General features: G+C 34.2%; 1 protein-coding gene across 1 annotated transcript in view; it reads left to right on the top strand.

The window, feature by feature from the left end:
• The window catches only part of Tm9sf3 (transmembrane 9 superfamily member 3), a 55,583-nt gene that overhangs the window by 16,028 nt on the left and 13,611 nt on the right, over nucleotides 1-25,944 (top strand). Inside the window, exons 5-9 of the mRNA XM_015494845.2 lie at nucleotides 2,391-2,522; nucleotides 3,666-3,832; nucleotides 6,852-6,946; nucleotides 11,406-11,536; nucleotides 23,736-23,875. Of these exons, the coding sequence (XP_015350331.2) occupies nucleotides 2,391-2,522; nucleotides 3,666-3,832; nucleotides 6,852-6,946; nucleotides 11,406-11,536; nucleotides 23,736-23,875 (665 nt within the window). The remainder of the gene's footprint in view (nucleotides 1-2,390; nucleotides 2,523-3,665; nucleotides 3,833-6,851; nucleotides 6,947-11,405; nucleotides 11,537-23,735; nucleotides 23,876-25,944) is intronic.

Below are 25,944 nucleotides of genomic sequence, written 5' to 3'. Positions count from 1 at the left end.
ACTGATACATAAAAACATAAAATTATACATATTTATGGGGTGCCATATTATATTTTATACATGTAAACATTGTGTAATATTTAAATTCGGTCAAACCTCTGTCCTCATCATTTCTTCATGGTGAAATCATTAAAAATTCTTTGTTCTAGTTTTTTGAAATGTATATTATTGTTACCTTTAGTCACCACTCTGCCATGGCACATCAGTAACTGGGCATTCATTGCTCACTGTTTCCTCTTCCTTCTCTCTTCACCTTCTGATGGCCACCATTCAACTCTCAACTTCTACAAGATCAACCTTTTTATATTCCACATATGAATGAGGTCCTGATACTTGTTTGTCTGTGATTAGCTTATTCACTTAACCTAATGATCCTAGTTCCATCCAAATGTATCTGTATAAAATTTCTTTTCTCTTGACCTTTTCTGGGTTATTAATTTCTTATAAGTGGGAATAAAATCAAATCTTTGGAAAAGTCTGTCACAGACTGCTTTTATAAATCTTAAGCAACACATTTATAATAAATTTAAACTTTTAATATAGTCTTTTGGGGACAAAATTTCAAAATATAATGGGATCATTGTTTCCTTTATGATTTTAGTAAGTACTCAGTAAGTAAGCTGTTGAATGAAGGAAGGAATGATCTTATGCAGAGGCAGAACAGTTGGCTGTCTCTTGCTTTTCAGGAAAAGCCATAGTGTGTCCTCTCCCTGAAACGTCAAGGTGGGTAACAGCCAGTACTGCCCTTCACCTTAGTGTACATCCTTAGCACATTAGCCAAAGTTAAAATTTTCCTAATTGTATAAGACAGTACATCTGTATGTTAAGTTTTCTCTGGATTTACCTGTAGAAATTTAGAGCAGGAGGATTTCTAAGGAAAATTGTAACATGGAAGATGGAAAGTTCTATAGATGAGAGGATACTGCTTGAGTTGGAATTTAAAGACTAGGTAGAATTTACAAAGGAAAATAGAAGCAGATCCCATGTGAGAAGAAATTAGGAAAAAAAACAAAAACAAAAGTGGAATTGAGTATGCTGTACTTGTGGGTCATTGAGCAAGGGTGGGCCTATTTGAAGTCTAGGATGTAATAGAAAGGTGACTATGGAATATGGGGTGGCCATATTACAGAGAATATAGAATATTAGGAAAATATTTTAGGTTTGGTATGAAAAAAAGAGAATATGATGCTCTTAAATTTTAGAATAGAGGAATGATATATGAACATGAAGTTTCAAAAAAGATTTGTTTGGTAACTTTTTATAGGATACATTGGAAAGAAGGAAAGAGATCAAAAAAGAAAAATCCAAAAGCATACCACCAACCTTACAAAATACTTAAAATTATTACCTGTGAAAGATTGAGAAGGAAAAGCCAGAGATAGCTCTGAGTTTTCCAAGCAATATATTAGTACCATTAGCAGAAGTTAAAAGAATCAGAAGTGATTATATATGAAGGAAGATTATGAGTTTAAGGTAATCTGAATCTGAAAGTTCAGCAAGACATTCAAGTGGAAATCATGGTGTTTAGCGAAAGTCTGAATCATGAGTGAGAATCAAGACTGGAAACTTGGAGCAGGGCGGGGCAAGGGGTGTGTCACCAGCTTCACTGGAATGCTAGTGAAAGGTTCTGAAAGCCCAAGAAGTTATAGTACAGTACCCCAAACTGGAGCACTTGGAAAAGTTCACACAGGGGTAGGAGGAGCAATGTGGAAGATGAAAGAGGAGATATGGGATGGGAGAGTGTCAGAGAGGTTAGAAGTGGTGGAGAGGTCAAGGAGAGTGGACAGAAAATTGACTGCTGAATCTGTTTAGAAGTTCATTTAAGAAGATGACCTGAGTCCATGACAGCAAAGTGTGATAGTGGACTTTTGTGTTTTAAGGAGCTTTTCAGGTTGTTGCTCAGTTGTGGGGAAGAGAAGAGAGCTAACATTTATTGAGTACCTACTTTGCCAGACATGGTGCCATTATTTTTAATATATGTTGTTAAACCTTACAAAGCAGTCAAGAAATAAGGGTTATTTCCTCTATTTTTTTTTTTCAGATAAGAAAACTGAGGCCACATAGCTAGAAATTGGCAGAGCTTGGGTTAAAACCTAGGCCTATTTGACAGGAAGGCCCATGTTCTTTCTGTGCAATGCTGAATATGCCATGTGGCCAAATTGCCCTTTATTGGTACAATAAAATTGTGAAAATCTGTATAGATGATAGCATATTTTCAATGTATGGAAGCTTACTTTAAAGAAAGCCAATCCCTTGGCATAGTAAATACTCAGCCCCTATGTGTTTGGCTTTTTATGTAAGAGATTTTAAGACTTTTTTGTTAACATCTTGAAACTTGTGGATCTTGTGTCTCTCTCATGTTGGTGACATTTTGTTTTCTGTTATTTTAGATTCATTGGTTTTCAATCTTCAACTCCTTCATGATGGTGATCTTCTTGGTAGGCTTAGTTTCAATGATTTTAATGAGAACGTTAAGAAAAGATTATGCCCGGTACAGTAAAGAAGAAGAAATGGATGACATGGTAAGCAAACAGTTTACATTGTATTTATAAAACCCATTTATCTCAGTGTTATTTTGAATTTTGAAATGGTCACAGTTTCTTACCTGAAGTTCTGAAGCCAGAGGAGTTTTCAAAATTCAGACTTTTTAGGTTTTAGAGAAGTGTAAAATTCCAAGTGGGATTCAGGACTATGCCCAATAATCAAATAACTGAATGTTTTTTCCACAAAACAGAGAAGTGTAAGTGAGATAAATAAGCAGTATAAATAACCTCTTGTTTGATGTCACAAAATTAGGACACATCAGACTAAGTAAATAGTTTCGAGAGCATTTGATTTCAGAAGTGCACTAGGAAGTTTTAGACCTGTATTGTCTCTCTCTAATACTGTTAAATATTGCATAAAATTCAGGTAGTGGACGGAAATATTATATTTGATTTCGTGGGTTAACTTAGTGGGTTCATATTTGTTTTCTATATGCTTTTAGTAAATTGTAGAACAAAAACTGTATTCCATAGAATATTAATAGCTATTCTACATAGGTACACCTTATCTTTGAACAAATTTGGGAACCAGTTTAAAAATTTAAATTTTAATATGCCCAGCTACATTGTGAAGTGTCAGAGGTTAGATAAAATATTTGGTCCTTTCTCAAAACATTATCTTCACCCCAAAACCTATTAAACATACCCACATCTGACATTTTCCCCATAATTCTTACAGAATTCTACAGTCCTTAGATTGTAGGCTATAAAGGATGTTTCTTCATTTTTACAACAAGCTCTGTTCAAATGCATGTTCTTTTTTGTTGTCTACCCTGGTTACTTATGAGCCAGTCATGAAAGTAAGGGTGTAAAAGTAACGGTAAGAGAGTCAGTACCCTGTTCTCCCGATTTCTTTTTCCATTTCTTTTTGCTCCCTCTTTCTTTTCCTGTTGAGATTCTCTGAACACAATCAGGCGTTTCCTTCCTGAATCTCTTCATTTCTACATTATAAGTGACTGTTTTAAATTTGAAATGTCTTTTTCTCAGTGTTTTGAACCCCTTTAAAAAGCTGTAAGTTTGGAGGGAGGGAACTTAATAACTATTTTTTTTTAACCTGTCTACCATGTTTTAATTTGATTCTGAATTGTTTTGTTCTTTCTGTACATATGTATTTGTACATAGGATAGAGACCTAGGAGATGAATATGGATGGAAGCAGGTGCATGGAGATGTATTTAGACCATCAAGTCACCCGCTAATATTTTCCTCTCTCATTGGTTCTGGATGTCAGATATTTGCTGTATCTCTCATTGTTATTATTGTTGCAATGATAGAAGATTTATATACAGAGTAAGTGCTTATACTTTTATTACTTTTTTGTTCTTTGAATAATTTTGATAATTGAAAGCTTTGAAGGCAATCATAATTAAATATTTGCTTATTTCCCTTATCTTAGAATTTAATATAAATGTCATTATTACAGACAAATAATCTTAATCTATGAGTACCTTCCTCTGCTCATACTAAAATATGCTAACATTACTGAACAGTTTGGATGGTTACAAAGGTTACATTTCATTAGAAATGAGCAGAGGTTACTTTCATTCTAGAGTTGAATGAACGGGCTTTTTTTTTTTTATGTTGAAGATTCAATTATCTTCATGAAGAAATATCAGTATTTCATAGTTACTAAGTTATTACTTCACATTTTCCTCCAAAACTGGGAGCCTCTTTTAAGAAGAAAAGAAAGCATTGGAAATAATGGCAAAAAGAGTGACAAAAAATATCACCTGGGTTAGAAAGATAATTTGACACTTTTTAAAAAAATTCTTAGGCCAGTATCCTCTCTTTACATGATTTTTGGCACATTTTTTTCTTTTGCCAATAAAGACGGTTTGCAAGAAATTCTTGATTTGAGGTCTTTGAATTGTTTAAAAAAAAAAAAAAGTTGTATACATTCACATAGATCTGAAGTCCCTGTTTAGGGTTTAATATATTTTTAGATGAACTGAATCCTAAATATTAGAAAAGCATTTCGAATCTGCCAAGAAGACACAATTTACATTAAATACTGTCTTTAAGTTCATTACTTTTGAATTGACATTGAATGTACTATCACAGTTTTATGAACCACTAGAGAGTAACCTTTCCTAGAATTTAAGTTTTTGCTTTGTTAATCTGTTTTTGGTTTGCTTTTCAAAATGTTAGTGTTACAATTTAGCAACTTACTTTTTAATGCAGAAGCTCTTCTATATTCATTAAATTTCATTTCATAAAGACCTTAAATCTCAAATAGATGGTAGTAGCAGGCAAGTCATGGATTTAAAATAAATGGTTGTTCTATGTTGTGTTTATTTGAAGCAAATATAATTAATTGCAAGCACTAAGTCAGTAAATAATACTATGATATAAAAGAGTCTAATAGTATTGAGGTTCCGTGTTTTGTGCTTTATGCATATTAGCACCTTTAATCTTCACATGAACTTTGTAAAGTATTTACATACTGTAGACAAAGTAAAGCTCAGAGAGGTAAAGTAATTTGACTGTTATCATACAGCTACTACTGAAGGGTATTAATAAGCTGGGATTTGAAGTTAGGCAATCTTACTTCAGAATTCTTAAGTTGCCTTGTTACAGAAATGAAAATAGCTATAATAATAAATTGAAGTGGTGAGAAAATAAAAAATGTACACGTAAAATTGGGATGAATCACTCCAGAGAAGGAATGATCCTAAAGAATAAAGAGTAGCTAATGTGACACATGAAATTTACTTTGTCTTGGGATCACCATAAGAATCAGAGAGGAAAATGTATTTTGCAGGTGTGGGTAGAGGATCTGTATCACCATGGGTACCTGTTAATGTGTGGTATTAATTCTTGAGAAGTCATAGTGTTTGAAAAGTGTTGGTGAGCCTGGTAATGCCACTGCTGCTGCTACTCTGAAACTTTCAGGAGAGAGTGGTAGGGTAGGGGCAAGTGTAGGCAAAGCTGCACCAGAATGGTTCCCCTTTATAGTCATGGGATTGGAGGCTCCCCCAGCAGATTTTTCAATGTAGATGAAAATGTTTTATTTTGGGGGGTGAGGATGAAATGCCCATAGAATAGTTATGAACAATGAAGTGGAGAGTATGTCTGCTTTTTAAAACTTTGACAGATGTCATATTTTCATTTAGTAGAAATGTCTTTGGGGACTGTAACTTTAAATACTTTGGTAGTCATTTTGTACTCCTTTCTGCTGGTATTAGGAACTTCTGACGGGTATTGGACTGGTCTTACACTGAAAGTAGCCTTGCTGTTTTCAGCATTGTTAGGTCTTTGTCTGCCGTAACACACACATTTATAACAGAGAATGGGTCAAAGTCATTAGCAGTGGTCCGAAAGGAGTAAATTAGTGCTTGCAGTGTTTAATTGGGTACTTGAAATAACAAATTTGGCTTTTGAAACTGATTAACTTTGAGACTCATGATCTTTTAAATTTGAGAATGACAAATCTTTATAATATACTTACATTTAGCTGTGTACTGGTGAGAATGAAATATTGCCATGTTTCCACTGTTACTCATCTACTTTAGGAAGGTGAGCATAGGTGTTTGAGTAGTAGAGTGCTACATATTGCAAGGCTCAGGCATTGAAATATGTAATGGGTTAATAAGTCCATTTCTATATTATGGAAAATGATACTGCTATTTATCATTGTAATATTTCTCTTTGCATCTAGCCTTTTAAAAATGTTTTTTCCCTCAGTTTGCTGAACAGAAAGGTTGGTCTGAAATTCCTAGATATCATTATTGGAAGGGGAGGTTAAAGATTGTTAATCTGAGTTAATGTTGACATGTGGACCTGTACATTTTTTAAAATCATCTTTAACAGCATAAGGAAAAGTAGATCAAGAAAGTTCAGTGTTACACCACTTAAAGTCATAGTGCTTAATATAAATTGTCCTACTTCCATTTTATTTCTGCTAGCAGGCAAGAATCTTAAGCAGTTGATTCAGGTTATCAAAGGAATGTTCTAGTCATTTTTTTTTTTTAAACAGATGAATATCCTGTTCCATATGATGGGATTGGTTTACAGGGTTGCAAAACAGTTTTGGTGCCAGCCTGCTATTTTTGCCAGAAACATGTGAAATATTTATTGAGAGTTGATTATGAGATTTAACTGCAGACCAGAAAAAAAATAGTACTAGCCTGATACAGTTTTAACTAGAAATTCATTCACTAGAGATAATCTTTTGAGGCTTTTTGCAGTCCAGGATGTGATATTTTGTGTTTCTGTCAAAATTTATCTTTGAAATTAAGTTAATGCTAATAGGATGATAATATGATATTTTCTTTAAATTTTCAGTTTTACATGTTTTTACTCTTTTTAGGAGGGGATCAATGCTCAGTACAGCCATATTTGTCTATGCTGCTACATCTCCAGTAAATGGGTATTTTGGAGGAAGTCTGTATGCTAGACAAGGAGGTAACTTATGAGTTAATACTGTGTATTTTAAATTATAGACATTATTATTTTGCCATGGGTTATTTGGAATTTAAAATAGGTAGTACAGCTATTGTGAAATCATCTGTTATTTCATTTCACATAAACTCCAATAAACCTATTATGTGCTCTATCCTGTTTTATGGAATCCTTATATTTTATTTCTTCAATTATGAATAATTAATAGATTATTCCATTGTGAAATTAGCCCTGTAGGAGTGTGCATTTAAGTTGTTGAAATTATTGCATTGTGATACCAGCTTCCTAGATGTGCCCCATATGGGGACCCCATGAGGCTATAACTGTATAGTGAATATGAAGACCTGTTTAATGGCTTGTGGGTAAACCTTCTGGACAGAAGAAGGAGAAATGTTTGTTTCTGTTGTCTTAATATTTATCAAAGGACTGTTTGCAAAGATTTCTGTTATTCAGTGTCACAATCTCTTGTTGAGAGCACTTCATCCTCGGTATCCCCTTGCTTTTCTAATGTGACTGGAAATGATGGGAATAATACATAGATAACATTATGGTACTGCTCCTTGATTTCTCCCCCTCCCGCAATGGAATTTGGGGGTCTTTGAGTTCTTTTATTTTCCTGTAAATAGTCTGGGGTTCAAAAAGTGCTGAAAATAGTAGATTTGTATATTTTGGTTTATGAATGAAGAGTCGTTAAAAGATCTTAAAATTATAGCCCCAAGGATGGAGACTTTCTAATGTGATTTTCCACAACCTGTCCTAAGCATTAAGGGATCCTGCCTTCCTTTAGGAGATGAGAGAGAGTTATAGGTTATAAGAAATCAGAGTATGTGATCATTAAAAATTTCCTCAAGATATTCTGGTTTACCTTTGCTTTTTTTCAATAGGTCCTACTAGACTATTCTCAGTATAGATACTACTTTTATGTAGATAATTCTTGGGATTGTCTGAGGGAGTAGCATTATGGATTCCTGATTATTCTAGTTAGGTGTTTAGCTTCTAACTTCTATTTCCAGTTTTAGGAAACAAAATCCTATCATATAGGACTAAATCCTTAAGGAAATAAGGATATCTAAGATAATGTCTAAGATACATCCACTTCTACTTTGAAGTTGACTTTGAAGTTGACTTGTAAGTTAGTTAGACTAAAAATTTTATAGTTTATGGACTCCCCAAGAAAAGTCTCCATAGCAGAAACAAATTTATGTAAAACAGGAAATTTATTTCTACTTGGACAAAATTTTTTTTAATCTGATTGCAAAGTTAAGAGCATTCAGCCACACTTTTCTTTACTATATTTGATTTTGAAAGCTGGCAGCATTCAAGTTCAAGTCTAGGATTATCAGGTTTTAGAAAGTATCATCTGAAATTTTATTTTGATTAATAGAGACCTTAGAAATTAAGAATTTCTAAGCTCAGGATATTCAAATCCTGTAGTTCGGTATAGTGGGACTCAAGATACCTTGAGTTCACTGTCCTCAATAATGCTCTAGACCCAATGTGAAGCCAGGGATAACCTGGAACTTGATTAGAGTCTCCATGAGTGTGGGGAGCAGTACAAAGTACAGCATAGATAACTGGGCTACTGATTGTACCCATTGGAATGTACATGGAATTCTTTCTATTAGAAGGAAAGGGAGAAATAGAGTTGGATAAAGAGCTTTATTGTTACAGGTCTGAATCTGAGAAGATATGAAAAGTGCAGGAAAGGAAAGTGCTAGGAAGGAGTTGGAAGAAATATTTTAGTTGCCACCCTTTTTGTGGTAATGTTGAAGTGCTCAATATTATTGGGAAGAAGGGGTTCTTGAAAAAGAAATGAAATAGAGGAGAAGGTTCCGAATCAAGGAGTTTTTCTGGAGGAATGTTAAAACTTGGGGGTGGTAATTCTGGGAGATGAATGTTTAAAAAGGGTTTTATAGAGAGAAAAACAAAAGTTAGAATATTAGTTGTTCCTCCTGTGGCATTTTCTGTTTGGGGCCCTATTGCTTATGATTGTGGGTTTGAATTTTCATAATGATGTGGTGTTAGATCTTTACATTCTGTCCCTAAGTTGTATGAAGATGTTTTCCATTGGCAGTACACTTGTTTGTTCACTCTGCCGTATTAGAAAGACAGCTAGCTCCCTGTGTTGTTTTCCTTGTTGATATGAACATGATTTAAAGTTTGTTTGTTTGTTTTTCCCCCCTGGGTATTGGGGATTGAACTCGGGGGCACTCAGCCACTGAGCAACATCCCCAGCCCTATTTTTGTATTTTATTTAGAGACAGGGTCTCACTGAATTGCTTAGCACCTCACTGTTGCTGAGGCTGGCTTTGAACTCATAATCCTCCTGTCTAAGCCTCCTGAGCTGCTGGGATTATAGGTGTACACCACCGCACCTGGCTGATTTAAAGTTTTTTTTTTTTTTTTAATTGGTTGTTCAAAACATTACAAAGCTCTTGACATATCATATTTCATACATTAGATTCAAGTGGGTTATGAACTCCCATTTTTACCCCAAATACAGATTACAGAATCACATCGGTTACACATCCACATTTTTACATAACGCCCTATTAGTAACTGTTGTATTCTGCTACCTTTCCTATCCTCTACTATCCCCCCTCCCCTCCCCTCCCATCTTCTCTCTCTACCCCATCTACTGTAATTCATTTCTCTCCTTGTTTTTTTTCCCATTGCCCTCACAACCTCTTATATGTAATTTTGTATATCAATGAGGGTCTCCTTCCATTTCCATGCAATTTCCCTTTTCTCTCCCTTTCCCTCCCACCTCATATCTCTGTTTAATGTTAATCTTTTCTTCCTGCTCTTCCTCCCTTCTCTGTTCTTAGTTGCTCTCATTGTATCAAAGAAGACATTTGGCATTTGTTTTTTAGGGATTGGCTAGCTTCACTTAGCATAATCTGTTCTAATGCCATCCATTTCCCTGCAAATTCCATGATTTTGTCATTTTTTAGTGCTGCGTAATACTCCATGGTGTATAAATGCCACATTTTTTTTTTCCATTCATCTATTGAAGGGCATCTGGGTTGGTTCCACAGTCTAGCAATTGTGAATTGTGCTGCTATGAACATCGATGTAGCAGTGTCCCTGTAGTATGCTCTTTTAAGGTCTTCAGGGAATAGTCCGAGAAGGGCAATAGCTGGGTCAAATGGTGGTTCCATTCCCAGCTTTCCCAGGAATCTCCATACTGCTTTCCAAATTGGCCGCACCAATTTGCAATCTCACCAGCAATGTACAAGTGTACCCTTTTCCCCACATCCTCTCCAGCACTTGTTGTTGTTTGACTTCATAATGGCTGCTAATCTTACTGGAGTGAGATGGTATCTTAGGGTGGTTTTGATTTGCATTTCTCTGACTGCTAGAGATGGTGAGCATTTTTTCATGTACTTGTTGATTGATTGTATGTCCTCCTCTGAGAAGTGTCTGTTCAGGTCTTTCTTTGGCCCATTTGTTGATTGGGTTATTTGTTTTCTTATTGTTTAATTTTTTGAGTTCTTTGTATACTCTGGATATTTTGATTATAGTTAAATATTTCTTCCCTTGTTTACTTGAATAATATGTGCTGTGTGAATTTTGGCAGTACACAGAGGCACAAAAGTAGTGAAACTTTTGTAGTTATTGCTGAGAGTGGGATCATGAAACATTTCTTTTTTTTCCCCCTTTTAAACATAGAAATGCATTTAAATACATATTTACGTATAATGGTAGAGCTAAAAGTGAAGTTAGAGGTCATCTAACCCAGGGATTTAAAGACATTTTTTTAAAGTGGTGTGAAACTCCCTTTTCAAATAAAAACTTATGCGAAACTCCATTGTGCAAAACTGAAAATTAAAGTGTGATTGAAGCAGGGCCAGGGGACCTGGGGTTTTCCTTTGTCATGGACCTCATGGGCAAGTCGAAAGCTCCATAGCTCTAATAGTTTAAAAACTCCTATCTAGGCCAATTTAAAACCCAGAGAGATTGAGTGACTTACCAAAGTTCATAGCATTTCATTGGCAGAATTAGAACAAAATAGGGTTTTTTGTTTTTGTTTCTTTTCTTTTTTGGTACTACATGCTTTACCACTGAATTATATCCCCCGCCCTCTTTAATTTTTTAAATTTTGAGACAGGATCTCACTAAGTTGCCAAGGCTGGTCTCAACTTGTGATCCTGCTGCCTCAGTCTCCTGAGCATCTGAGATTTTAGGTGTGTGCCACTGCACCTAGCAAAACAGGATATAGATCTTTGCTGTTTTCCAGTACACCCGCTTCAAAAGCTGTGATTCCATTTCACATACTTGAAGAGCAGGACTGGTCTTTATTATAAAGTAGTTATTGTTTTGAACCAATTTAGGATGTAAGAGTTTATGATCTTTATGTTAAAATTTTAAGTAAATAACTTGGTTCTAAATAGTTACATTTTAACATTAATATGCTTTTGTCTGTCTAGCTCTAATTTTTATAGTTTCCCTTCTCTTTTAGGAAGGAGATGGATAAAACAGATGTTCATTGGGGCATTCCTTATCCCAGCTATGGTGTGTGGCACAGCCTTCTTCATCAATTTTATAGCCATTTATTACCATGCTTCAAGAGCCATTCCATTTGGAACAATGGTAAGTTGCTTCAGTATTACTTTTTAAACTGCTAATATGAGGTCTGCTGTCTTTTCAGAGTATCTTATCTTTTCTTGGATGTTTTGATAGTTTGAGCCAGTCCCTATTCAGTCCTGAAAAGTTGGGTGAACAGAAAACTATTATTGTTGATGTCTGTAAAGTTTTAATTAAGTTTAAGCCTATAGTTGCCCCTGCCCCCTTTTCTTGATTCTGTAAGCCAGTGAAGTGAAAAGTTTAACACAAGAGAACACTATAGCTTTTTACCAGATATGGGAGAAATTGGTGAATATGCTTTCAAGAAAAAAATGACATACCAAAAACTTGAATATTTAAGGTTAATAGGAGAGTATAGTGGTAGAAAATAAAGCTTCTACCTAACGTATTTTGTATTAACATGCTATTTTTAGAACTTCGTTAAGCATTTATACTGATAATATATTGCTATAGATATTAAAATTCTTTTACATATCTTAGTTGTAATCACAGACTTTGAAATATTTTAAATAATTTAAAACCAGAACACAGATATAATGGTACTTTATATGATTAACCCAGTCTCCTAACCATCCTGTTGGTTTTTATTAGAAACAGAATTTTAGACCTGGGTTAGATTTCAGTCTTAACATATACTTGGGCATAAGTATACAAATGTATGAAGTCATATAAACATGTGTATAAGAGCTCAACGATTTGAGCAAGGTCATACAAGTAGTTTATGGTAGAATTACAACTAGCATCCACATCTCTGTTTTATCTTGTTGAGGTTTTTTTTCCTGTTATATGGGAATTATCAAATGGTTTCACAGTAATTCCCGAAGACTTTAGTTGTTTAAAATCCATGTTTTTCAAAGACACATTGAATATGAAATTTTTACTAAATCTTTAATACATTTTAGTCAAAGGTTAGGAATATTTTAAAACTTGCTTTAAAATTGAATATTTTATTTTTAAGCCAAAGAAAGTGATACTGGTTAGAAAAGGATAAAGTAGTTAATTGCATGTAGATTAAAAGAATTTGCTTCCATAGTAGTTCCAGGGTATCAGAAAGTACATGTGAGGAGTCAAGTTACTTCTTAAAGATGTTCATATTTTTTGCTTGCTGAATAAATTATTTTCATAGTGCTTTAAAAATTAGGAGTCTGATTTTGTTATAATGTTTCTCAAAAGTTTTTTTGAATTTAATAAAAATTAATTTTAATGTTGCTTTGTCTCACTAAAATATTATAAATTTAACTGCTTTGTAATGGGGTTTTGTTTTTTTTTAATACTTTTTTAGTTATAGATGGACATAAGATCTTTATCTTTTAGGGATGGGGCTATAGATCAGTGGTAGAGTGCCCACCTTGCACGTGTGAGGCACTGGGTTCGATCCTCAGCACCACATAAAAAGTAATAAAGATATTGTGTCCATCTATAACTAAAACATAAAATTTAAAAAAAAAAAGACCTTTATTTTATTTATGAGGGTCAAACCCAGTACCTCACATGTGCTAGGCTCTTGCTCTACCACTGAGCTACAACCCCAGCCCCTGCAATGGTATTTTAAATGATGAGATGTGTAAACCCTTTACTGAAGTTGTAGTGTTCTGGCAGAGGTGCTTGAAATTAGATTGATTCTAAGAACATAAAACCTTTTGTGAATTTGTACAATAGTGATATAGGTGTAACACCCAGAGGTTCTGGTCCTATTAGTTACTTGGGAATGGATTTGCCTGGATATTCTGAAGAAAGATTTTGGGCATGAAATCTTTCCTGAGCTCTAAAATTCAGATCCTGAATTTGATGTTTTGTAGACTTTCAAAGGTCAAAGAAATAAGTTGTAAAGTTTTAAAACTCAGAAGCAAGGTAGCATGGGAATGAATCACTTTTATGCTCTTAACATTATTCACCTGAACATGCATTCATAAATTGACTTACTCTGTATGCTTTTGTCTCTCGGTAGAAAAATTGATAAAGGAGAGCTAACAGGTGTTGTGGGTGAGCCATGTTGTATTGTCATCTTATGGCTTTTTTCAGTGTGAGAGGGGAATCTTGACCTTAATCAGAAATAAGCCATAGACTTTAGAAACCAGATTGCACAGAAATTTAGGGAAATGCTTTCTCATAACTTAAGACTTGAGCAGTAGTGGGAAAATGACATGAGAATTGGATATCAAAGTGAAGTGCATGATATGAAATGAGAAATAACCACAGTGAGGAAAAAATGGAGACCAAGATTAAGAACTACGTATTACTTTTTGATGCAGACTTCAGAGTGCTGTCTCTCAAAGGTGGTCAGAAGAGTACAGCATATCCAAACATAAAAGAATAATGAAGCTTTATTAAAGTAATGTTAGAAAAACTCCTTTACTTGAGCTGAACTGTTGACAGATGCTAAGGCAAATGAGGATTTTGTGAAGATATTTTCACAGCAAAGCCTCCTTAATGAGATCAGTGACAATATCAGCATCAGTATTGTGTAAAAGTTCCAGTTGCTTCATACCAGTGCCAAGACTTGATTTTAACCATTTTAGTAAGTGTGTAGTGGTATCTCATGGGTTTCATTCCTAGTGACTAATCAGTCATGTTGAAGATATTCTTGTTTGCTTATTTGCCATTTATATATCTTCTCTGATGTCCAAATTTTTTGCTTTTTTTAAAAAAATAGGTTGCTTGGGCTGGTGCTGTAGCTTAGTGGTAGAGCGCATGTCTTGTACGTGTGAGGAACTGGGTTCGATCCTCAGCACCACATAACAATAAATAAATAAAGATTTTGTGTCCATCAACAACTAAAAAAATATTTTAAAAAAATAGGTTGCTCATCTTAGTGGAGTTTTTTAATATATTGTAGACACAGTCCTTTGTCTTACATAGTTTTACCTCTTAAATTAGGTCCATGATCCATTTTTGGCTAATTTAGTATGCAGTGTGAATTAAAGGTCAAGGGATTTTGTTCTGTTTTATTTTGCATATGGCTATTTACTTGTTTAAGCTGCACTTATGGAAAAATTATCCTTTTTCTATTGAGTTGCTTTAGCATCTTTATTGATAACCAATTTATATATGCAGATATATAAATTGTATGTACATATGTATAAATTGGTTTTGGGGTTTTCTCTTCTGTTTTATTAATCAGATTGTCTCTTTATACCACTGTCATACTCTCTTGATTTTTTTTTTTTTTTAATAAATCTTGAATCAGTTCTTTTTCAAAGTTTTGGGTTTTTTATACTCGATGCATCTCCATATAAAGTTTAGAATCAGCTTGTTAATTTCTACAAAAAGCCTGCAGAAACTGCATTCAGAAGCACATCAAGGGGTTGGGGATGTGGCTCAAGCAGTAGCGCGCTCACCTGGCATGCGTGTGGCACGGGTTCGATCCTCAACACCACATACAAACAAAGATGTTGTGTCCGCCGAAAACTGAAAAATAAATATTAAAAAATTCTCTCTCTCTCTCTTTAAAAAAAAAAAAAAGCACATCAAGAAGATAATACAACCAATATCTCTAATGAACATAGATGCAAAAATTCTCAATAAAATTCTGGCAAATTGAATATAAAAACATATCAAAAAGATTGTGCACCATGATCAAGTGGGATTCATCCCAGGTATGCAAGGTTGATCCAACATAAGGAAATCAATAAACGTAATTCATCTCATCAATAGACTCAAAGATAAGAATCATATGATCATCTCAATAGACACAGAAAAAGCATTTGACAAAATACAGCACCCCTTCATGCTCAAAACACTAGAAAAACTAGGGATAACAGGAACATATTTCAACATCGTAAAAGGCTATCTACTCTAAGCCCCAGGCCAACATCATTCTAAATGGAGAAAAATTGAAGGCATTCCCTCTAAAAACTGGAACAGGACAGGAATGCCCTCTTTCACCACTTCTATTTAACATAGTCCTTGAAACACTGGCCAGAGCAATTAGCACTATTTGCTGATGATATGATTCTATACCTAGAAGACCCCAAAAGCTCCACCAGAAAACTTCTAGAACTAGTAAATGAATTCAGCAAAGTAGCACGTTATAAAACCAACACCCATAAATCAAAGGCATTTCTGTATGTCAGTGACAATGAGAGGGAAATGAGGAAAACTATGCCATTTACAATAGCCTCAAAAAAAAAAAAAATAAATAAATAAAATACTTGGGAATCAACTTAACGAAAGAGGTACCATTGGTCTACCAGTCTGTTTTGGTGCCAAAACCATGCTGTTTTTGTTACTATTGCTCTGTATTATAGTTTAAGGTCTGGTATAGTGATGCCACCTGCTTCACTCTTCCTACTAAGGATTGCTTTAGCTATTCTGGGTCTCTTATTTTTTCCAGACGAATTTCATGATTGCTTTTTCTATTTCTAAGCTAAGAATAGAAGGAATTAGCCTCAACATTATAAAGGCTATCTGTATCTGGAGAAGATAATGCTAAGTGAAGTTAGCCAATCCCAAAAAAATAAATGGTGAATGTTTTCTCTGATAAAAGGTGACTGACTCATACTGGGGTAGGGAGAGAGGGAGTATAGGAGGAATAGACAAACTCTAGATAGGGCAGAGGGGTGGGGGAGGAAGGAAGGGGGCAGGGGATTAGCAATGATGGTGGAATGTGATGGACATTATTATCCAAAGTACATATATGAAGACATGAATTGGTGTTCATACTTTATATACAAACAGAGATACAAAAAATTGTGTTCTATATGTGTCATAAGAACTGTGATGCATTCCGCTGTCATGTATTTAAAAAATAAAAGCAATTAAAATGAGTATTCAAGTTATCATCAAAAAGAAAGAAGAAGAAGGTAATACACCATGATCAAGTGGCTTATATCCCAGGGATGCAAGGTTGGTTCCACATACATAAATTAATGAATACAATTCACCACTTATATAGAATTAAGGACAAGAATTACATGATTGGGGCTGGGGTTTGTGGCTTAATGGTAGAGCACTTGCCTAGCACATATGAGGCACTGGATTCGATTCTCAGCACTGCATATAAAATAAAATAAATAAAATAAAGGTCCATCAACAACTGAAAAAATATATATATATAAAAAAGAATTACAGGATCATCTAAATAGATACGGAAAAGGCCTTTGATAAAATATAGCACCCATTTATGTTAAAAACGCTGAAGAAGCTAAGAATAGAAGAAATTTGCCTCAACATTATAAAGGCTATCTGTAACAAACCCAAAGCCCATATCATACTGAAAGGAGAAAAACTGAAAGCGTTTCCTTTAAAACCAGGAAGAAGACAAAGATGTCCACTTTCACCATTATATTCAATATAGTTCTGAAAATACTAACCAGAGCTATCAGGCAAAAGAAGGAAATCAAAGGGGGGGGGGATACAAATAGGAAAAGAAGAAGTCAAATTGTCTCTGTTTGTGATGATATGATTCTATATCTAGAAGACCCCAAAAAACCCCACCAGAAGACTTATAGAGCTGATAGAGGATTCAGCAAAGTAGTAGAATACAAAATCAGCACCCATAAATCAGTAGCTTTCCTGTACTACAACCGTGATTCTGGTGAGGATGAAATCAGGAAAACCATCCCATTCACAATCATCTAAGCAAACAACAAAAAACCAAAGAAATAAAATGCTTCAGAATTAATATAACCAAGAAAGTGAAAGATTTCCACAATGAAAATTATAAAACACTGAAAAAAAAAAAAAAAAAACAACGAAGGAGACTTTAGAAAATGAAAAGACCTCTCATGTTCTTGGATTGGCTAGGATAGGTAGCATTAATATTGTCAAAATGGCCATACTACCAAAATCAGTACACAGATTCAGTATAGTCTCCTTCAAAATACCAACACCATTTTTCGCAGAATTAGAAAAAACAATCCTTAAATTCATTTGGAAGAATAAGAGACCCAAAATAGCCAAAACAATCCTGAGCAGGAAGAGTGATGCAGAAAGCATCACAATACCTGATCTGAAATTATACTACAGAGCATGTTATTGGCATCACAATAGGCATGAAGACCATTGGAACAGAATAGAAGATACAGAGGCAAACACACATACTTAGAGCTATCTTATACTTGACAAATGCCAAAAATGTATATTGGAGAAAAGATAGCCTTTTAAACAAATAGTGCATGGAAAACCAGAAAGCCATATGTAGAAGAATGAAACTAGATCCCTATCTATCACCGTGCACAAAGGGCAAATAAAAATGGATCAAAGACATAGGAATTAGACCCCAAACCTTGCAACTGCTAGTAAAAAGCATAGGGTCAACATTTCATTATACATGTGGTGGCACCAACTTCCTTAGCAAAGACCCCTAAAGTGCAAGAAATAAAGCCAAGAATCAGTAAGCGGGATGCCATCAAATGACAAAGCTTCTGAGTATGAAGAGAGAACCTACAGAATGGGAGAAAATCTTTGCCAGCTGCTTTTCTGACAGAGGATTAATATCCAGAATATATACAGAAAACCCTGTCTCAAAATAAAAAGGACTGGGGATGTGATTCAGTGATATATACCCCTGGATTCAGTCCCCAGTACAAGAAGAAGAAGGAAAAAAAAAAAAAAAAGAAAGAAACACAAATGTTCAACATGAAAAAATTAAAAGTCTAACATCTCTAGCAATCAGGGAAATGCAAATCAAAATCCCTTTCCAGTTATAATGGCAATCATCAAGAACACAAACAATAAAAAAAATAATAAATGCTGGCAAAGATGATTGGGGGGGGGGAGTATACATTGCTGGTGGGACTGCAGACTAGTTTAACCACTCTGGAAAGCAATATGGAGATTCCTCAAAACAGTAGGAATGGAACTGCCATATGATCCAGCTATCCCACTCCTTGCTATTTATTAGAACTAAAATCAACGTACTGTAGGGATATAACCACCTTGTTATTTATAGCAGCACAATTCACAATAGCCAAATTATGGAATCAGTCCAGATGAATGGGTCAAAAAAAATGTTATACACACACACAAAATAAAGTTTTACTCAGCCATAAAGAAGAATGAAATTATGGCATTTGCTGGTAAATGGATGGAAATGGAGAACATAATGCTAAGTGAAATAAGCCGTTGCAGAAAATCAAGGGTTGAATGTTTTCTTTCACATGTGGAAGCTAAAGCAAAATAAAGGAAAGAAGGGAGGGAAGGATCAGATACAGGGAAGATCAGTAGAGTAGGAGGAGACTGAGAAGGAGAGAGGAGGGATGGGAAAGTGGAGGAAATGGGGAATAAATTTTTTAAAATCATACTATGCATATAAATATACCACAGAGAATTTCACCTTTATAAGTAGAAAGAACCAATCAAAAATAAATAAATTGGGCTGGGGATGTGGCTCAAGCGGTAGCGCGCTCGCCTGGCATGCGTGCGGCCCGGGTTCGAACCTCAGCACCACGGGTTCAAACCTCAGCACCACGGGTTCGAACCTCAGCACCACGTACAAACAAAGATGTTGTGTCCGCCGAGAACTAAAAAAATAAATATTAAAAAATTCTCTCCCACTCTCTCTTTAAAAAAAAAAAAAAAAATAAATAAATAAATAAATAAATAAATAAATAAATTGATGAGTGAAAAGATCAGTTAGAGTAAAGAACATAGGAGGAGGGACGAGGGGTTGGAAAAGTGGGGGGAGCATGAGCTGAAATCAAATCCCATGCATGGGTGAATTTCTTTGGATGAGCCCAACTACTATTTATAACTATAATGCTCTCATAAAATAGATAAGTAAACCCAAAAGCCCACTGGGATTTTAATTGGTATTACATTGAATCTCTAGCTCAATTTGGGAAGAATTGATCTTTCTTTTTTATTTTTAAGTTGTAGATGGATACAGTATCTTTATTTTCTTCATTTAGTTTTTTGAATGTGGTACTGGGGATTGAACCCAGTGCCTCATTCATGCTAGGCAATTGCTGTACAACTGAATCACAACCCCAGCCCAAGCAATGACATCTTAATGATATTTGAGTCTTTTGATTCATGAACACAGTATATGTCTCAGTTTTTGTATCTTTAATTTTTCTCAGTAACATTCTTTAGATGTTAGTGTTCCAGTTTTATACATCTTTTGCTGAATTTCCCCAAGTTTTTCATATTTTATGCTGTTTTTCAAATTTCAAATTCTAATCATTTATTGCCAGTTTATAGGGAAAAAATTTATATTGTTTTGCCTATGACAACCTTGCTTAAATTCACTTGTTAGTCTTAGCTGCTTTATTGTAAAATTTGTTGTTAGATCATCTGTGAATAATTATCTGCAAATAAAGACAATTTTACCTCTTTTTTTCTAATCAGTATGCCTTTTTTCTTCCTTCCTGTCTTCCTGCCTTCCCATCTCCTGCCCTCCTCCCTCTCATTGCACTGGGCTAATTCCAGTACAGTGTTGAGTAGGAGTGGTAAGAGCAGACATCTTTGCCTTGATTCCAGTCATGCAGGAAACATTCAGTTTTGTGCTTGTTAAGATCTGAACTATAGTTTTTTTCCAGATGCCTTTTGTCAAATTGATTGTTTCCTTCTATTTGTAGTTTGCTGAAAGTTTTTATTGGGGATGGATGCTGGATTTTGCAGCAGCTTTTTCTCTATCCTTTTGAGATGATGATGAATAGCATTAGTTGATTTGTCTAATTATAACAATTTGCATTCATTTGATAAACCTCAGTTTGTTGTGATGTGTTATCTGTTTCATATTTTATTGGATTTCATTTGCGAAAATTATTGCAAATAGAATGATTTATGAGAGAAATTGGTCTACAGTGTACTTATAATTTTTTTCTGGTCAGGCTGGGTTTATAGAACAAATAATTCATGTAAAATCTGGTGTTTCTTCCACTATAGTATTGAAGTACAACCTAAGGAAGAGAATGATGAGTGATATATTAATATATTATCTCTGGATAAAATAAATGGGCTTCTTAGATGCTTTTGTGTTTGAGTTGGTAATGCCCTAACCAGTATCATCCCATTTGTCCCTCAGGGTGGTGGCTGAAATGCTTAAATCAATGCTAAGCCCTTCTGATAGAATCATAAAATGTTTGAGTTAGAAAATGGATGGTAAAAATCATCTTTGAGCAGATGTTGAAGAAATACTTAACCATACTTGCTGTCAAGAATGATGTATTTTCTGAGAATCTTACCAATAAGTAGTTGCTATCTATTACCTTAAAAAATAATAATCTTTTCTATAGCATTCCAAAATAGTCCATCTTAGGCCATCTTTTCCCTTTCCAACCCATTCATACCAACGGCCAGTCTGTAGAACAAGTAATACTCATATTCATGGTTTCCAGTTGGTAGATCTTTAGGGTATTAATACTTAGTTTTTTTTTTTTTTTTTTTTTTTTTAAGAGAGAGAGAGAGAATATGAATCTTTTTTGTAGATGGACACAACACAATGCCTTTATTTTTATGTGGTGCTGAGAATGGGACCCAGGTCGCGCCTGTGCTAGGCGAGCGCTCTACCGCTGAGCCACAATCCCAGCCCCAAGTACTTAGTATTTTTTTATAACTTCTTTCTATGTAGATAGGAGAGATCCTCCATGTGAAGTCTTTCCTCCCACCCCTGCCCACTTAAACTGTCTTTCTAGGGGCATGGGAAAGACCTGTATTGGTTTGAATTCCAGAGTTTCAACAGTGTATTAGACCAATAGTTTTTGCATTCTTAGCTGCTAAATTTCATTTTAAAATGTAATAGTGTGGAAGCTCAATAAAGAAAACAGATATAACATGACTCCTATTGTTGTAAATATATTTTAACACTTTAAATTTAATGAGAGCAATAAAGTTGTGATGAATACAAATTTGTTAATTAGGGGTATGAATAACAGGTTAATCCTATCTCCATCAATAACCAGTTTATTTAGTTGAATGTCAGTAACTTCACAAGTGAGTTAATTCCATGTGATTTTTTAACAGCTTTCCCTGAAATCTCAAGATATTCTTCAGATAAACTCATCTAGAACTTGAAATAAATTGGTTTCAGAGATTAATCACTACAATTTTTAACAAACTGCTTTATTTTAAAATCATGTATTAAAAGTCAGAAGAGGAAAAATTTTAAATGCTAAACATTGATAATGTCTTGATGAGACTGTGTGTAGGTTACTTGATTTGATTCTTGCTCTAGGTACAGAAGATCCTCCTTCATCTGCCACTCAATTATCTGTGCCACTAAGAGGTTGTAGTAGTGCCTCTCTGCTTGTACAACTTCAAGGAGAGCAAATCTGTAGAGGCCTGAATTGGGATGGGAGGGGGAGATAGAATAAAAGATATAAAGTGTAGCATCACAAACCATCCTAATTGATGACATTTACCAGAAGTTCAAATATATACAGATACAACAGGAGAAACTTTATTCTGAGTTTTGTGTAAAAATGAGTCAGTCGGGCTGAGGTATCCCTAATTCATTAAAATTGGTGTAGAACTCATTTGATATTCTGTATATTTTTAATTATGGTTAAGAATTTTTAAAAAAACTTTGTCCTTTAAAATATTTAGTTTGTTTCAGATTGCATATTAAAACAACAACAAAAATGAAAGAAAACAATGCCACTGCTATTCTACCAATCTATTTATTTTTCAGTATTTCTTCCTTTGAGCTGTTTTTATAAGAAATACTGAAAACATGTTTCTATATTCTTAAGTTGAAGCTAATAAAACCAGGAAAACCAAACAAGAAATTCAGTTTTAAAATTGAAATTAAATTCATCTTATTTGTAGAGGTTTTCTTAGTTGACTCGTGAATATTGTAACAGATTCAGAAAGAGACTTTTCTCTCAGTAAAAATAACTAACATAGAACAAAATAACATCAAAGTTCCTAATGATTTTTTTCATTTTTTCATGCAGTTTGATGACATATAGAAATTTCGCAAAGTTCTTAGTACTAGCTATAGTGAAGCTTTAATAATTTCCTGTCTTTTTTTTTAAATTTATTTTTTAGGTGTAATTGGACACAATATCTTCATTTTATTTATTTATTTTTATGTGGTGCTGAGGATCAAACCCAGGGCCTCACATGTCCTAGGCAAGCGCTGTAGTGCTGAGCCACAATCCCAGTCCCAATAATTTCCTATGTCTTAAAAATACTTCCCATCATTAAAATGTATTATAGCCATTTTCAGGGATTTTTTTTTAATGTTGCTTCAAAAGCAGTTCTTTCCTTTTCATGTAATCACTGGATTTTCCACCCTATACTTGTTCATTTCTCTCAGTTTCTTCAGTTTTCATGCAGCTGTTTTCTCACTGTTGCTGCTGTTTATTAGAATTCCAAAATGTATAATTAAAAGAGATTTTAGAGGTGATTCAATTCTACTCCATTTTATAGAATTTCAGTGAAGTTATCTGTACTAGATATTAGCCAGAGAAGAGTTTGCATGTCCTTGTATACCCAGATTTCATAAAAACCACAAAAATAAATTTATTTTCCTAATTATCCACTTTGGTAATAGAATCTCTAGATGACCTTCTCTATAATTATCAGGCTGGGATTGTGGCTCAGCGGTAGAGCGCCTGCCTAGCATGGGCAGGACCCGGGTTCGATTCTCAGCGCCACATAAAAAATAAAGGCATTGTGTTGTGTCCATCTACCAAAAAAAAAAAAGATTCTCTCCCCGCCCCCCCCTTTGAAAAAGAAAAAGAAAAGAAAAATATTTATCTTACTTTTGTAAAGGCATATATATAGAGAGAGATGCTTTTATTGTTAGGATTCCAACTAAGGTATTGTAGGACAGAAAAGGACATGGGCTTTGAGGTTAGCAGATCTGAATTGAAATTCTAGCCTTTATATCTACTAGCTGTGTGATCGTGGGAAGTTAGTAATTTTGCCTCTTGGTCTCATGTACTTCATCTGTAAGATAGTAAAATTAGTACTTGAACCTCCATGTGCAGTAAACTATAGCTAAATAAGTTGGTTATAATGATGAAAGAGTGAGGTTAGATAAGTTAAAAGCAGACAGCTGAGAAGAAGAGAAAAAGAATTCTATCTGGGACAGTATGGAAGAATAGGAAAAATAGGAAACTAAGTGGATTAAAAACAGTTCACCTTGTTTGGTTCGATTCTAACATTTTTCCTATTTTCATTTGTGTATATCTTGTATAATTTTAGCCCATTTTGAACTAAAACATTTTCTTCTGTGACCAAATTATGAAACTTAAATTTTTAAGTCTTTTATTTGTTTTTATTGTAATCACACACGTTTTTGTTTAATTTGCAGGTGGCTGTTTGTTGCATCTGTTTTTTTGTTATTCTTCCTCTAAATCTTGTTGGTACAATACTTGGCCGAAATCTGTCAGGTCAGCCCAACTTCCCTTGTCGTGTCAATGCTGTGCCTCGTCCTATACCGGAGAAAAAATGGTAAAGTGAATGTTAAATCTTATGTGATTGTTTATCATAATATGAGTTCTTAAGACTGTTGTATACATATAACTTTAGAATTGGTATGTATTTATGAGAATGTATTAAATTCTCGAGCTTAAGAATGTGTTTGACTTTTCTGTCAGTCTACATTGTTTGAGTGATGATGTTATATCTTTATTTCATTTTCTGACTATTGTGCCATTTACAGATATGCCAAATACTTTGCTATACTAGTGTGTACAGGTGGGAGGGAAGTAAAGCTGGAATTATGAAGGCTTACTGCCCAATTTTGTAAATAAGGTTTTATTGAACACAGCCATGTCTAATTGTCCATTTACTCTCTTTGGCTGCTTATACTTTACAGCATCAGAGTTGACAGACCAGTAGTTATGTCAGAGATCATATTACCTGCAAACCCCAAAATATTTACTATCTGAACCTTTACAGAAAAAGTATGCCAACTCCTGGCTTATAATTTCTTTTTTCTTTCCATGTATCTTATTATCATAGACAATATTGACACACATTTATAGACATATACATCCTTTTGAGAGATGAATTAAGACTGAAACCGTTAAAATTATCTGACAATTATATTGTTTATCTTTATTCTGGGATTGTATAAAATCTCTCAAATTCATTTTTGTCACATTTTATGCACAGAATATATTCTTAAGGACTTCCGAAGATTCACAATTAATCCTGACAAGGGATGGCAAGCATTTTTGTTTAACAGCTGAACAGATGCCTCTCTGGCAATAGTATAAATATAGTACACATTCTGTTTGACCATTAGGTTTGAAATTATGATTCTTGATGGATTTTTGAGATAGTTTGTCTTTTTTCAAAATTTGCACATAAAGTATTAATATATTTATATTCCAAATTTTATGCAAATTTGAATAAAATATAGTATGTATTTTACCTTTTAAAATTAGCACATTAAATATTTGCTGATTTCTGCTAGTCTGATTCCCCCCCACCCCCAGGTCTTAATGATAGACATAAAATAGAACAGTCTTACTGTACTTTTATTTCATCTCATAACAATAAGTAAACAGTAGATTTTTGATTTTATAAGAATAGCTGAACTGACTACATCTTTACAATAATGATTATATAATGAAAAGCCTTTGTTCTTAGCTATTTTACCACATTATAAATATAACTTGTATGTAAGATACTTATACAAATAGATGATAATTACTCTTTGATCTTTTCTAGGTGTGAAAGCATATAGCTATATGTAGAAATGGAGGTTGAATAAAATAGCCCCTGTAGTTTAAAGGAGAGCAGTTAATTCTAGTCTCAGGAATTGGCCAGGTTCTTTTCTTTCCTTAGATTTGTGCTTGTGAGGGACTTTGGATGAAATTATTTTTATTAGTTATATGATTTATATAAAATCACATAATTACATAGAATAATGGGTTTCACTCATGCAAATAACATACCCTTCCTAATTTTCCCTTCATGCTTCCTCATCCTCCTCAGCCCCTCTTCTTTTTCAGTAGCTAGCTAGAAATTTTTTTGAGTTTTAATTTTTTTCAACTATTTTTTTCTAAATTAATATTAGACTATTTAGGTTCAATAATATCCAGTGTTCGCTTCATCACTAGAGGGTAAGGTTAAAGCCAGAAGTCACAAAAGTTCTTCTAGTTCCCTCCCTAGGACTAGTGAAGGAGAAGAATGAACCATAGGTGACCATCCTCACAAGAGAGGTGTCACGTTTAGGTGTAGGAACATGGGAAAAAATATCAATACTGTGTCTGACTTTCACTGATTGTGTAACCTTGGGAAGATCACTTTTAGCTTTTGTATTTGTTTCCTCTAAAAAAATGAAAGACTAGATTAAATGATCTTTAAGTTATTTATTTTTTTTTAGCTATCAATTTTTAAAATTTTCTTCTCAGTGTTTTAGTTTGTTCATCCTAGTACTATTAGTTTAATGTCTTTTCTATTCCAGATGCTGTGTAGGGACTGAAATCCCTAGATGAATAGTTTCTGTCTGCTAGAGTTTATAATCTAGTGAAGTCTGATGTGTGTAATTAGTTACAGAATAGTGTAGC

This window comes from Marmota marmota, unplaced genomic scaffold (assembly GCF_001458135.2).
Source record: "Marmota marmota marmota unplaced genomic scaffold, marMar, whole genome shotgun sequence".
Classification (NCBI taxonomy): Eukaryota; Metazoa; Chordata; class Mammalia; order Rodentia; family Sciuridae; genus Marmota; species Marmota marmota.
This window is presented reverse-complemented; position numbering and strand designations above follow the sequence as displayed.